At 42.5% G+C, this 14911-nt stretch overlaps 1 protein-coding gene across 3 annotated transcripts in view; it reads right to left on the minus strand.

Annotated features, from left to right (window-relative positions):
* The window catches only part of Aopep (aminopeptidase O (putative)), a 307096-nt gene that overhangs the window by 219565 nt on the left and 72620 nt on the right, over positions 1-14911 (minus strand). For all 3 annotated transcript variants that reach the window (XM_032884277.1, XM_032884276.1, XM_032884275.1), the window contains exon 4: positions 1946-2102. In XM_032884277.1, the coding sequence (XP_032740168.1) occupies positions 1946-2102 (157 nt within the window). The remainder of the gene's footprint in view (positions 1-1945; positions 2103-14911) is intronic.

A 14911-nucleotide genomic window follows, 5' to 3' on the forward strand; every position in this document is an offset into this window, starting at 1 on the left:
AGTTCATGCAGAGGTCAGAGAATAACTTTCGAGACTTGGCTCTCTTCTTCTAAAATGTGGGTTCTGGGGATTGAATTCAGGCTTTCAGGTCTGACAGCAAGAGTATTTACAATGAACCATCTCCCTGTCCCTGAACTTCTGTTGTTCTGAGGATACTCTCCAGTTAGTATCAATATCTGGGTCATGGTGGTGACTCCAAGTAAGAAGATAGCTCCAAGATACCTTCTGAGATTGCTCCGTTCTTATATTCAGGTTTTAAATATCTCTAGGAAAGACTCTAAGTCACTTCTCTAGAGATTACACCTGCAACATCTCTAGAAAAGATTCTAAGTCATCTCTCTAGAGATTAGATTTGAAATATCTCTAGGAGAGACTCTAAGTCACCTATTTAGAGATTAGACCTGGTAAAAATGAATACAAGTAGTGTTCCTCGGTAGGTAGGAAAATAAACAAATTATTGTCTAAGCCTCTTTATCCTCATTTATAACCAAAAGTAACAGAGCCAACACACCTTATAGGTCTCTCCTCAGGACTAAATGAACCCCAGACACTGCCTGCTGACAACCAGTAGCTTCTGTGTGGGTTCAGGATCAGTTAGGACACACAACAGTCACAAACTTTGTAGCATATCTATCAGTGCTCTACCACAAGACGGTTCATTTCTTCCTCAAACCAAGTCAAAGTTACTCTTTAGGACTGCTGCCTTCCTCATTCAGAAATTGGAGCCATTTATAACTACAAAATGAGGCCTACCATGTGGATCCAGAGCAAGGGAAGGGAATACTAGAGAGTGTCACTTACAGTTAAATATTCCCACATGAAAGCAGTGTGTGTATCACTTCTGTCCACAATTCCCCTCTTCCCTTTACAGGATATAAGTAAAAGTTATTAATCTTTCTGGAACTATACAATGTAGAACCCTTAGGAAAGACACTCCAAAACTGACATGTTACTAAGAAAAAGTGGACATTAGCTCTATGCTGCCAAGATAACATAATGTAGGCAGTAAGTGTGCCTGTCAGAGAAAAACCACATGGTATCAGTTCCTGAGGACACTGCCATAGTCTCCGTGGTGAGGATACAAGCAACATAGCAAAGAAAGACCAGTTTGGACTGCTAACTTAGTCGGCTTCTTTTTCTCGTAGCGTGCTGGCTAGAACTTTCAGCGTATTCAAAGTTCTATCTAACTTCTTTCCTCTCTGCCTCTTAAGTGTAGGAGACAAGGCCATCACGCCTGTTTATGTGGTGCTGGGGATGGAATCCAGGGCTTCATGCTTGCTAAGTAAGGACTCTACCAACAAAGCCCTGTCACTCAGTCTTATTTCAAAGATCAAATAAACATCTGGACCATTCTTCTAGATTCTTTATGCAATAGTCTATATCAATGTCTAAAAACCTAAAGCTGATTTTCTCTCCATTGAAAAAGCAGAGAAAGAAGTTAACAGGCCTTGACTCAGCAGGACTCCCTTAAGCCAAGAACTATGTGAGTTTTCTTGTTGCTGGTGCTCCCTGAGGCCACTGAGCACCACTGAAGAGGTTGCCCCACAACATACTACTAACAGCCATCACTGGGCCAAAATGCTCAGTGCCCTCCTCAGGTCAACTGGACGAGTCTTTACTGCATCTTTCTTTGAGTGTGCACCTGCACTTCATTAAGCCAATTTTTTGACTAGACACTATGACCAACTTCTAAAGGGTAGGAGGGAGACAGTTCAATCTGAAGCTTTTTAATTTAAGCAAGCATGTAGAAATGCTTCTCCTGACATCACAGAAGATTTCACATCCACCTGCTTTCTTCTCTTTTCTCATGAGCCCATATTTCTTTCTCCCGACCTTCCTTCTCCCAGTAGGCCTTTTCGTGTTCTGACAAGGTCCAAACTGGCTCAGGTTCTCAGCAGAAATGACACAGCCTTAGAGTGAAGTCAGCGAATTCCCAAACACAAACCTGAAGTCAGCGTCTGATGGTCGGAGGGGGAGGGTGTGCTCAGTCAGATCATCTAATGGGGATGTCTTGGGCTTCATTTCTGTCCAGCACCCCACTGCAATTGTGAAGGTAGAGGCAGGCATTGGCATGGTCACATAGTAATGCCAGCTCATGTATCCTGTAAACAGAGAGCAACTGTCATGAGGCACTGTGTGGTTCTGGATCCTACTCAACTGTAGTTCTTCTCTCACAGAGTCTGTAGGACAAACTGGCAATGACACAGGTCATGCCACCTGAAACAGAATGACTTCAGGCCTTAGGGAAAGTACAAGAAAGATGCTAGTTTGAAGGCAACCAAGGAGTTCTGGACCTCTTCTAGCGATCAGATTGAAGCCATTCGCAAGGCTAACTGTACAATGTGGTGCTGAAGTGGCCACTTAGCCACAAACACAGAAGGGCTCTGGCCTTGGGCTGCCACAGACACAAGAACACACCCTCCTCTTCTCCTTGCCCGGCATGAAAAAGAAAAAACAGCTGATATTTGATGAAAAATGAATAAATGAGGAATGATCACTTCTGTGTTGTAATCTAACTATTTCTTAAAATTTAATTAAAGTCATTCTAAGATGGATACAGTAGGAAAGCATGAAATTATGGAAAGGAAGTGCCTAGGTTTGGTCCTGACTTTTCAACCAATTAGCTGTAAAATGTGGTCTTACCCGCATCCTTCTATTTAGTTGATCACCCTCTCCTCCTTGAGCTTATGCAAATTAAAAGTAGAGAGTTCTTGGTACCAAGGATTCCCACCCCAGTTCAGAATGTATTCTCTACTTGGCCCAGACACTAGAGAAGGCTTATAAGTGATTGATAACTTATAATCTTAAGTCTCTCTTACTTAAAAGATGAGGAAGTAAACTTCCTGTTTCCGAAATCTGATCACATCTTCTAATTTAGTATGAGTCTTTTTTTCCCCCATTTTTTTCTTTTATTGGTTTACATTTTAAATGTTGTCCTCTTTCCTGGTTTCCCCTCCAGAGACCTGCTATCCCACCCCCACTGCCTGCTTCTATGAGGGTGCTCCCTCGCTCACCCACCCACTCCTTCCCACCTCCCTGCCCTGACATTCCCCTACACTGGGTCATCTAGCATTGACACAATCAAGGGCCTCTCCTCTCATTGATGCCATCCTCTGCTACATATGCGACTGGAGACTGATAGGTTCATCCCTGTATACTCTTGGGATAGTGGTTTAGTCCCTGGGAGCTCGGGGTTTGGGTGGGGAGGGGGTTGGTTGGTTGATATCAGTGTCCTTCTTATGGGGTTGCAAATCCCTTCAGTTCCATCAGCCCATTCTCAGTTCAATGGTTGGCTGCGAGCATCTGCCTCTGTATTTGTCAGTCTTTGGCAGAGCCTCTCAGGAGACAGTTATATCAGGCTCCTGTCAGCATGCACTTATTGGTATCAACAATATTGTCTGGGTTTGGTGTCTGTATATAGGATAGATTCCCAGGCGGGGCAGTATCTGGATGGCCTTTCCTTCAGTCTCTGCTCCACACTTTGTCTCCATATTTCCTCCTGTGAGTATTTTTGTTCCCCCTTCTAAGAAGGTCTGAAGCATTCACACTTTGATTTTCCTTCAACTTGAGCTTCATGTGGTCTGTGGATTGTATCTTGGACAATTCGAGCTTTTGGGCTAATAACCACTTATCAGTGAGTACATACCATGTGTGTTCTTTTGTGACTGGGTTTCCTCACTCAGGATGATATTTTCTAGTCCCATCCATTTGCCTATGAATTTCATAAAGTCACTGTTTTTGATAGCAGAGTAGTACTCTATTGTGTAAATGTACTACCTTTTCTGTATCCATTCCTCTGTTGAAGGGCATCTGGGTTCTTTCCAGCTTCTGCTATTATAAATAAGGCTGCTATGAACATAGTGGAGCATGTGTCCTTGATCTATGTTGGAGCATCTTTTGGGTATATGCCCACATTATCCAGGCATCTGCTATAAATGGATAGTTCATAGAGTCAGGCATGGTAGTGAGTAACCCTTGGCTATATGAAAAGCTTAGCAAGTTTGAAAATAGCCTGGGACTCATGAGACTTCATCTCAGAGTCTCTCTCTCTCTCTCTCTCTCTCTCTCTCTCTCTCTCTCTCTCTCTGTGTGTGTGTGTGTGTGTGTGTGTGTGTGTGTGTGTGTCTAGTGCCAACAGAGGTCAGAAGATGGTGTCAAATCCTTTGGAACTGCAGTTTCAGATGTTTTAGAGCCACCATGTGGGTGCCTGGAATCAAACTCAGGTCCTCTGCAAGAGCAACAAGTGCTCTTAACCACTGAGCCATCTCTCCAGTTTCTTACACAATTGTTTTTGAAAAGCTTTGACATAAAAAGAAAAAAGAAAAGAAAAGAAACCCAGATTTAAATCCAAGGGCTGGGGTTAGTTACGATCTACAGTATTCTTTTGACGACTTATTTTATTATGGATAACTGGAGGTTTGCTTTAAAAAACAAAACAAAACTAAACCCTATGGGATGTAGAATGGTGCTAAGAATGCTTGCCTTACATACATACATCTATAATCTGTGCTCTTGAGAGATAGAGGCAGGGAGATTAGAAATACAAGCTTGTCCTTGGCTACATACTGAGGTCAGACCAGCCTGGGCTACATAAGAACTTTGGTATCAGCAGAAGAGCAGCCTTACAGAGGCTTTAAATCAGAGGCCTGATGACACAGAAGCTGGAGGCCTGTGATCAGCTGTGGTGAGGCTGACTCATATGTGCACTTTGAACTGCCAGTCTATTTCTTAAACTTCTCTTCCCAAATCTTAACCAACCAAGAAGCTTCATGGCACTTGCAGAAAGCCTAGGGTTCAAGGCTGAGAGAACCAAGTAAGTATAAAATACACCTGGAGGACAGAAGCACCCTTAAGATGTTAACACCACCAGACCAAAAAAAAAAAAAAAAAAAAAAAGCCCCAAAACCTCAGAATTAAGAGAACATGTTTGAAAGCACATCATTAGTATAGAAAAGCGTGATGGGAAAAAAGAAAGACTCAATAAAGGGATGAGAGAAAATTCTGAAGTGAAAATATCTCCCAGAGAGTCAAGGAAAATGTCAAATCAAGCCAAGCCAATACAAAACAAAACAACAAAAATAAGGGAGAAGGAAAGTGCAGTTGAGAGGCCCAACACCGATGTACTAGAATTCCTCCAGAACATGGCAGAGATCGGAGGAGAGGACTGTCACCTTACAACTCAGGGTATTAACCCAAAAGGGAACATGGGACTCTAGACAGAAAGGACACAAAGTACCTGATGCACAGAGTAAGCTACTCGTATCAAGAGTAGAAACTGAAACTGAGAGTAAAAGACAAGATCCTACATCTTCAGATACATAGCGCTTAAAAACATCCGCCTCTTACACACCCATATTCTTTGGAAGCTTCTAGACTACAGACATATGCTTCCAAAGAGGCCAGAGAAAAGTGAGAATGCCTGTAGCCCACATGCCCACAGAAGCCAACTAAGGACCCAGAGAGAGCCCTTCAGGAGAACAGGAGACCAGGAGACCAGGAGGCCAGGGCTGAGAAATACAGAGAAATCCAAGAAAATAGTGTGGGGGGACAACAAAGCACCATGATTAACTCAAGGTGGAAGAACACACAGAAATGCTACAGCCATAGCTTTCATATACAAGGCTATGGCTCCTCACGCACTCTTCAAACTTGAAGTATTGATACAACTTGTATAATGTGACCTACAAGGAGAAGATAGGACCCTGGGAAGGCCCAGCTCTGAATAACCACACACCGTATCAGTGGTGCAAGGCGGAAAACACCAAGGCCAGGTAAGAGTTAGAAGTAATTATTTTATTAATTTTTGCCCATAGATGAGTGTTCAGTGCTATATTCTCAGCCTTCTTTTTGCTTTTTATTTTGAGACAGAATATCAGTAAGTACTGAGGCTGGCCTTGAGCTAGAGTTCTTTCTGCCTCAGGTTCCAAAACAGCTGGGTTATAGGTATGTGCTGGAAGGCCTACATTAAAGTGTTTACTTCTTTATTTATTTATTGCCATTTATTTATTTCAGGGGGTATAATGAGGAGAAAAAAGGTGACTGTTCTTTGGGAAGAGAGTACAATATAAGCAGCAATTATTTGGCACTTAAATAATGTATTTTAATGTAAAACAAAATTAAATCATCAAAAAATAATCTGTTCCTGTCTCCGTCTGCGTCCAGAGTTAAAACTGCCCTACAGCCCTCCACAGGAGCCCTCTCTCTCGTCTGGAGAGACCTGGTCTCCCAGGAGCGCTCTCGCTCCTAAGATGACAGGCCCACAGGCCCACAGGAAGGACAAGTTCCAGTCAGAGAGAGCAAGACCAGCTAGCACCAGAAATATCCAGATATCGAGAGGCAAGTACCAGAACCTAAGCAACAGAAACCAAGGGCACTTGGCATCATCAGAACCCAGTTCTCCCACCACAGCAAGTCCTGGATACTCCAACACACCAGAAAAGCAAGATTTGGACTTAAAATCACATCTTACGATGATGATAAAGGACTTGAAGAAGGACATAAATAACTCCCTTAAAGAAATACAGGAGAACACAGGCTAAGAGGTAGAAGCCCTTAAAGAGGAAACACAAAATATCCCTTAAAGAATTACAGGAAAACAAAACCAAACAGGTAAAGGAATTGAACAAAACCATCCAGGATCTAAAAATGGAAATAGAAATAATAAAGAAAGCACAAAGGGAGACAACCCCGGAGATAGAAAACCAAGGAAAGTGATCAGGAGTCATAGACGGAAGCATCACCAACAGAATACAAGAGATAGAAGAGAAAATCTCAGGGGCAGAAGATACCATAGAAAACATCGACACAACCATCGAAGATAATATAAAATGCAAAAAGCTCCTAACCCAAAACATCCAGGAAGTCCAGGACACAATAAGACCAAACCTAAGGATAATAGGTATAGAAGAGAGTAAAGATTCCCAACTTAAAGGGTCAGTAAATACCTTTCACAAAATTATAGAAGAAAACTTCCCTAACCTAAAGAAAGAGATGCTCATGAACATACAAGAAGCCTACAGAACTCCAAATAGATTGGACCAGAAGAGAAATTCCTCCCATCACATAATAGTCAAAACACCAAATACACAAAACAAAGAAAGAATATTAAAAGCAGTAAGGGAAAAAGGTTAAGTAACATATAAAGGCAGACCTATTAGAATTACACACGACTTCTCAACAGAGACTATGAAAGCTAGAACATCCTGGGCAGATGTGATACAGACCCTAAGAGAACACAAATGCTAGCCCAGGCTACTATATCCAGCAAAACTCTCAATTAACATAGATGGAGAAACCAAGATATTCCATGACAAAACCAAATTTACACAATATCTTTCTACAAATCCAGCCCTACAAAGGATAATAGATGGAAAACTCCAACACAAGGAGGGAAAACTAAACCCTAGATAGTAAAAAATTAATGTTCTTTCAATAAACCAAAAAGAAGATAGCCACAAAACATAATTTCGCATCTAACAATAAAAATAACAGGAAACAATAACTATTCCTTAATATCTCTTAATATCAATGAACTCAATTCCCCAATAGAAAGACAGACTAACAGACTGCATACATAAACAAGACCCAGCATTTTGCTGCATACAGGAAATGCACCTCAGTGACAAAGATAGACACTACCTCAGAGGAAAAGACTGGGAAAAACTTTCCCAAGCAAGTGGTTCCAAGAAACAAGATGGAGTAGCCATTCCACCAGAGAATTTCTACAGCTGATAAACAACTTCAGCAAAGTGGCTGGATATAAAATTAACTCAAACAAATCAGTAGCCTTCCTCTACTCAAATGATAAACAGGCTGAGAAAGAAATTAGGAAAATGACACCCTTCACAATAGTCACAAATAATATAAAATACCTTGGTGTGACTCTAACCAAGCAAGTAAAAGAGCTATATAACAACAACAACAACAACAACAACAACAACAACAACAACAACAAAGATCTGTATGACAAGAACTTCAGGTCTCTGAAGAAAGAAATTGAAGATCTCAGAAGATGGAAATCTCCCATGCTCATGGATTGGCAGGATTAATATAGTAAAAATTGCCATTTTGCCAAAAGCAACCTACAGATTCAATACAATCCCCATCAAAATTCCAACTCAATTCTTCATAGAGATAGAAAGAACAATTTGCAAATTCATTTGGAATAACAAAAAACCCAGGATAGTGAAAAATATTCTCGACAATAAAAGAACTTCTAGTGGAATCACCATCCCCGACCTCAAGCTGTATTACAGAGCAATCATAATAATAAAAAAACTGAATGGTATTGGTACAGAAACAAGCAGGTAGATCAATGGAATAAAATTGAAGACCCAAAAATGAATCCATATACTTATGGTCATTTGATCTTTGACAAAGGAGCTAAAATCATCCAGTGGGGGGAAAAAACAGCATGTAGAAGAATTCAAATTGATCCATCTTCTCTCCTTTGTACAAAGCTCAAATCCAAGTGGATGAAGAACCTTCACATAAAACCAGATACACTGTAACTAACAGAAGAGAAAGTGGGGAAGAGCCTTGAACACATAGACACAGGGGAAATTTTCCTGAACAGAACACCAATGGCTTATGCTCTAAGATCAAGAATGGACAAATGAGACCCCATAAAATTGCAAAGCTTTTGTAAGACAAAGGACACTGTCATTAGGACAAAATGGCTTGGGAAAAGATCTTTACCAATCCTACATCTGATAGAAGGCTAATATCTAATATACACAAAGAACTTAAGAAGTTAGACTCCAGAGAACCAAATAATATTATTAAAACTGGGGTACAGAGATAAACAAAGAATTCTCAACTGAGGAATATGGAATGGCCATGAAGCACCTAAAGAAATGTTCAACATCCTTTGTCATCAGGGAAATGCAAATCAAAAAAACCCTGAGATTCCACCTCACATCAGTCAAATGGCTAAGATCAAAAACTCAGGTGACAGCAGATGCTGGCAAGGGTGTGGAGAAAGAGGAACACGGCTCCATTGTCGGTGGGATTGCAAGCTGATACAGCCACTCTGAAAATCAGTCTGGCGGTTCCTCAGAAAATTGGACATAGCTGAGGACCCAGCTATACCCAAAAGATGCTCCAACATAGAACAAGGACGGCATGTTCCACTATGTTCATAGTAGCCTTATTTATAATAGCCAGAGGCTGGAAAGAACCCAGATGTCCTTCGACAGATGAATTGATACAGAAAAGGTGGTACATTTACATATTGGAGTACTACTCAGCTATCAAAAACAATGACTTCATGAAATCCTTAGGCAAATGGATGGGACTAGAAAATATCATCCTGAGTGAGGTAACCCAATCACAAATGAACACACATGGTATGCACTCACTGATAAGTAGTTATTCGCCCAAAAGCTTGGAATATCCAAGATACAATTCACAGACCATATGAAGCTCAAGAAGAAGAAAGACCAAAATATGGATGGATCAGTCCTTCTTAGAAGGAGTAACAAAATACTCATGGGAGGAAATACAGGGACAAAGTGTGGAGCAGTCATTGAAGGAAAGGCCATCCAGAGACTGCCTCATCTGGGGATCCATCCCACATGCAGCCACCTAGCCCAGTCACTATTACTGATGCCAAGAAGCGCTTGCTACAGGAGCCTTATAGGGATGTCTCCTGAGAGGCTCTGCCAGAGCCTTACTGATACAGATGAGGATGTTTGCAGCTAACCATTGGACTCAGCACAGGGATCCCAATGAAGGAGTTAGAGAAAAAAACTGCAGGAGCTGAAGGGATTTGAAACCCCATAGGAAGAACAACAATATCAACCAACCAGACTCCCCAGAGCTCCCAGGGACTAAACCACCAACCAAAGAGTACACATGGGGGTGGGGGGAACCCATGACTCCAGCTGCATATGTAGCAGAGGATGGCATTGTCTGGCATCAATAGGTGAAGCCCTTGGTCCTGTGAAGACTCATTTCCTCAGAGTAGAGGAATGCCAGGTGGGAGTGGGGAGTGGGAGGAGGAACATCCTCATAGAAGCAGGGGGAGGGGGAAAGGAGAGGAGGGAACTGGGAAAGGGGATAAGATTTGAAATGTAAATACAAAAACCATCCAGGGAAAAAAATTAAAAAAAATTAAAAAAACTATAAAAAATAGCAATCTCTCCTTTTCTTTTGCCTGGCCCTAACCCCATGGCTACTACTGTCTTAACTGGCCCAGGTCCTGAGCTTGCAAAGGAGAGTCCCACACCCAGAAAGAGGATGTCTTTCAGTCTTGAGACACTGATAAATGATAAAATATAACTCATGTGGGAAGGAGGATTTAGAATGAGGAGTAGGCAGGAAAATCGACATGCTGTGCCCACCAAGCCTCTCTGCCAGTGCTCAGCATCGACCTTTGACCTGCTCCTTTACTATCTGTCTAATTTGAGAGACGCCTGGGTGGTCAGGTACTGGAACCACTTCTAAGGTCACCAAGAACTAGAGGGCCAATCACATGACACTTCACCTAGCACTCAAGGTGAGGTATCGAAGGCATTACAGGACACAAGGCACAGCAATAAGAGGAGTATGTAGAGAAAGTTAGCAGCTACAACACTATGCATCTCAAGTGAGATAGTGAAAGCCCAGAGAGCCTGCCGAAGTCCAGCAGAGACAGCTGAAGCCACCACTGCTTCCTCAAGGTCTTCTCTGAAGTTAAAACAATAGAAAGAATGGTTTCTTTGTTTTTTAATGTATTGAAAATCACATTAATTTTTTATTTTATTATTTTGGGGACAATGGGAGCATAGTGAACACTGTCCCACATGACAACAAGTGCCACGAAGACATCAGAATCTGAGCGTCTGTCTGTACTTGAAATTGTGTCTGTCTGGACTTGCATTTGTGTCTCAAGAACTGCAGACAGTTTCCTGTTGCACAGCCATGAAGGCTCTGCATTTTCTCTTTTGGAGAGCTTGCTTGGGAGAGACTATTTCACACCTCAGGCTTTTAAAACAAAAACATTTGCTCAGCCCAAGGGAGCATCACAGGGCACACAGACTGGTTGGCCCTTAGGAATCTAGTTCCAAAGGCCTCGGGTGATTTATAGAACTTTTAGAAAGCAGCTTCTCAAGAACCTCTGTCTGGATCATGTTCGAGCCAGCCTTGGGCTATGGGGGAACTTCCTGTGTCCTGGGAAGGTCTTTTAATTTGGACCATGAGGGCATTTCCAGAATTCTCACCAGGAATCAAAAACTCTTCTGTGTTGTTCTTGGGCAGTGCACTGTGAGTCTTGCAGAATCTACCTACACCCAGGGCAGTGCTGCGTGGGCAGCAGGCAGGGCATATATTCGGAGAGCCTGCCATTTGCAGGCAGCCTTCCTTGTAGACAGAATTGGTGAGGGTTTCTTGCTTTCTGTTTTGTTTTTTTATTTATTTTATGTATGTGAGTACACTGTTGCTGTCTTCAGACACACCAGCAGAAGAGGACACCATTACAGACAGTTTTGAGCCACCACGTGGTTGCCGGGGATTGAACTCAGAACCTCTGCAAGAGCACTTAGTGCTCTTAACCGCTGAGCCATCTCCCCAGCCACCCAGGGTTTATTTCTTTGCAGTAAACCATGAGTCAGTGCTGGGTCTGGACATTTAGGATCCAGTTCCTGCTCTGTACCTGCTAGCTAGAGTATGTTAGTATCTCTGGATACCTCACATGTACTAGAGGGACAATCATCATGCCTGCCTCACAGAACCATGTGAGGAAAAAAGTGGATAAGCAGGTAGAAGTCATGAGGCACAGTGCTACCACAGCATTTGTCCCTGTCATTGTCACTGAGCTGTCATCATCTGAGCCATTCTGCTCTACAGCTGCCTCTCCCGGCCGGCCATTCAGGATGACTTTTCTGGAGGCAGAAGCAGGATGTTTGAAGGTATGGCTGCCACATGTGCCCTGAAACCATGACCTGATGAGGCCCATGTTTGGGGTTTAAGGTTGAACGGCATTCAAATGCAGTGCACACAAAGTGGTCCATTTAAAGGAGAGTGACAGCCCAAAGGGGGCATCCTGCATGACTTCATATAGAATGGGCCATTTGGAGACTATTTAAATGCTGTTTACTTTCAGTGAGCTGTCCTCCACGAAATAGACAGTGAATGCCTTCATTTTCCTTTTTATTCGATTCGCTTGTACCCAACCCCCTCACAGGACCAGCTGCAAAACAAAGAAAACACACTGTACTTACATTAGGCCAAAGTTTTTCCTCTGTAGAAGCCAGAAGCCTGTCCTACTCCTGGATGACTTCACAGCCAGGCTGGCCTCATTAACAAGGCAGCAGAAGTGGGGGCTGTGGAGACGCCCAGCATTAATGGTGCTGCCTTTCTCTGGCTCGCCCTCCCTTTATACAGCGTCTATGGCTGTGGGCTTATGAGCCCTCCTCAGACAGAGACCAGAACTCTTCACACTGGTTAACCCTGTACCGTTTCTTACGTTAGAACATATTGGAGGCCTATTTCAATAATCTCACAGGCTGCTGTGCCATGAGACATCTGTCTTACAAGCATGACAGCAGCTAAAACAAGACCCAAACAAACATTATCATCTTCAAAACAGGACTGAAAATTTCCTTAGAGACAACTGGATTTTGAAAGAATAACAGGACGTGAAAGGGGCTGATTTTCAAATCAAAAGAGATGATCTAAAAGGTTGGTTTTGGCTTCAGATGCATTTCAGCTATGGGTACTCATGTAACTGCACAGAGCTCTGGGTTTAATGCCCATCACACTAAATACGTCACAGTAAGAATTTACTTCTGAAAGTAAGTACACCATGACCTAGGCATGCTAACTAACACCATCACGTGACCCAGTCACTGTTTCATTCACTGCTCTGAAAACTGTCACAGAGTAAAGTACCAGTGAGGAGAGCAAAGATGACAAGGAGCCAGCCTCGGCTTGGTGGGTAAGAGCAGGGGAGTAGGGGATGTGAGTGTGACTCTGTATCTTACACTTGTGAAAACTTCACTATTTTGAGACAGGCATTTCTATAAAATGAAAAAATTAGAAAAGTCAAAGTCCTGAAGTCACATTTTGGTTATACAAATTAGCAATAATAAGCCAATGTGGTGTATGGGTAGTCAAGTCCTGCATACCTGACACATCACTGAAACTCCAAAGGCAGCTACACCACAGGCAACCCTACTTCTGCACAGGCAAGAATGCCTGATGTTTAAAGAGTTAGTGGAAAATGTTGTTGTTAAGTTGGCAGAGTTCTTGCCTTGCATATAGGAAAACTAAATTGGTTAAATCCCCAGCACCACTTAAACAGCACCTGAAAGGCAATGGCAGGACACAAATTCAAGATCATGATTGGCTGCATAGCAAGCTTGAGGCTAGCTTGATCAACGTGAGATCTTGTCTCAATTAAAAAATAACAACAAGAATAAAAATTAATAAACAAAAAACAGTTTAAGGTCAGCCAGATACATGAGATTTAAAAAAGAAATTGTTGTTTTCTCTGAAAATTTAAAAAGACATGCGAAGTCTTCCTACTGGAAGCACTCATGTAACCTTGGAAGCTTTCTGCTGCAGGGTAGACAAACAGAATGAAGCCCTCAGTGATGTCTAATTAGTGTGCTCTCATGTGACATATCACGTTTCTCTCTCCAGATCTAATGTATTTCCTACCTTAAAACTATTTCTCTAGCCACAATCCCTTCTTCAGAACTTCCTGCCCAAACTATTCCATATGGCAGCAATGCTTTGGGAGCACCATTACCAATGCAAGCTATATAGGAATGCATGTATTTATGAGTGTATAGCTACAGTATATAAATGTGAGTATCACAGAAACACGTAAGCACAATGTACACACTGGAAGGGATGCAGACTCCCATTTCATTGTTCTTCCCCTCATGGTATCCTTCTCCATCCCCAGGTGCTTCAGCAAACCCAGCATCCTTTCTGTTCCCACTGAGATGCTGTGTTTCCATGATCTACTTTACGAGCTATTGGCACCTCTGACACTGCCTTGTCCACATCAGCCTTCCTCACTGTTGTTTGAGGGCTGAAACTGGTATCAGGTGGGCCAGTGCCCACCAGTCTTCCCCAACCAGGCCAGACAATAGCTTCACAGGCCAAGGACACCCTACAAGGTCTCAGGTCTCTCTCTTTGCAGGAAGTATAGCCCTGGACACAGGAGATCGAGAGAGAATAACCTTCAAAGGTAAAAGAGCGCCACCTGCTGAAGTGAGAGGTGCTATGTAGATTGCAAGCATCCCATGGGTTCATGGCTTCCCTAAAGGAAGACTGGCGTGTAGTCTACCAGATCTCCCTGGATGTACATGACTATAATGTAGATGGGTAGCTCCCCTGAAACATAAAGGACATCAGTGGGCTGGACACCACCTTTCCAGATGGTTGGTCAGAAGACAAACATTAATGCCTTGCATGCAATCATTCATGAATGTCTAATCTAAAACAAAATTTTATACCAGTGAGAATGGCGAATAAACCATATGCTGGCAGAAGCACTGTGGTCCAGAAGAAAAAGAAATGCTACCTTCTACATACCTACTATGTGCACTGAGCAGAGTGAGGAGGCAAGCTAGTGAACAACAGAGCACAGAGTGAAAGTACAGAACATGTTTGAGACATCATCTGAGTCCATATGAGCAGCATACAAGCCAAACACAGCCCTGGCTGGAGGGCAGCGGTATCCTGGAAATGAGGGCTATGTTTACTATGAAGTACACTCTCAAAGCATGCCCAGTCCACTTCTTCATAGCATCTGCGTGCACTATCAAGGTTCTAGTTCCAAAACTAGGACACTTTCTCTACTTTTCCTTTTAGTGGGGAAATACTTAATCATAACCACCCCAGTGCCTTTTAGTTTACAATCTTCTCACATGGAGAGAATGTGCAGCATTCTCAACACTGCTGTTTATTTTGAGCCATC

Source organism: Rattus rattus, chromosome 14, assembly GCF_011064425.1.
Source record: "Rattus rattus isolate New Zealand chromosome 14, Rrattus_CSIRO_v1, whole genome shotgun sequence".
In the NCBI taxonomy this organism is placed as follows: domain Eukaryota; kingdom Metazoa; phylum Chordata; class Mammalia; order Rodentia; family Muridae; genus Rattus; species Rattus rattus.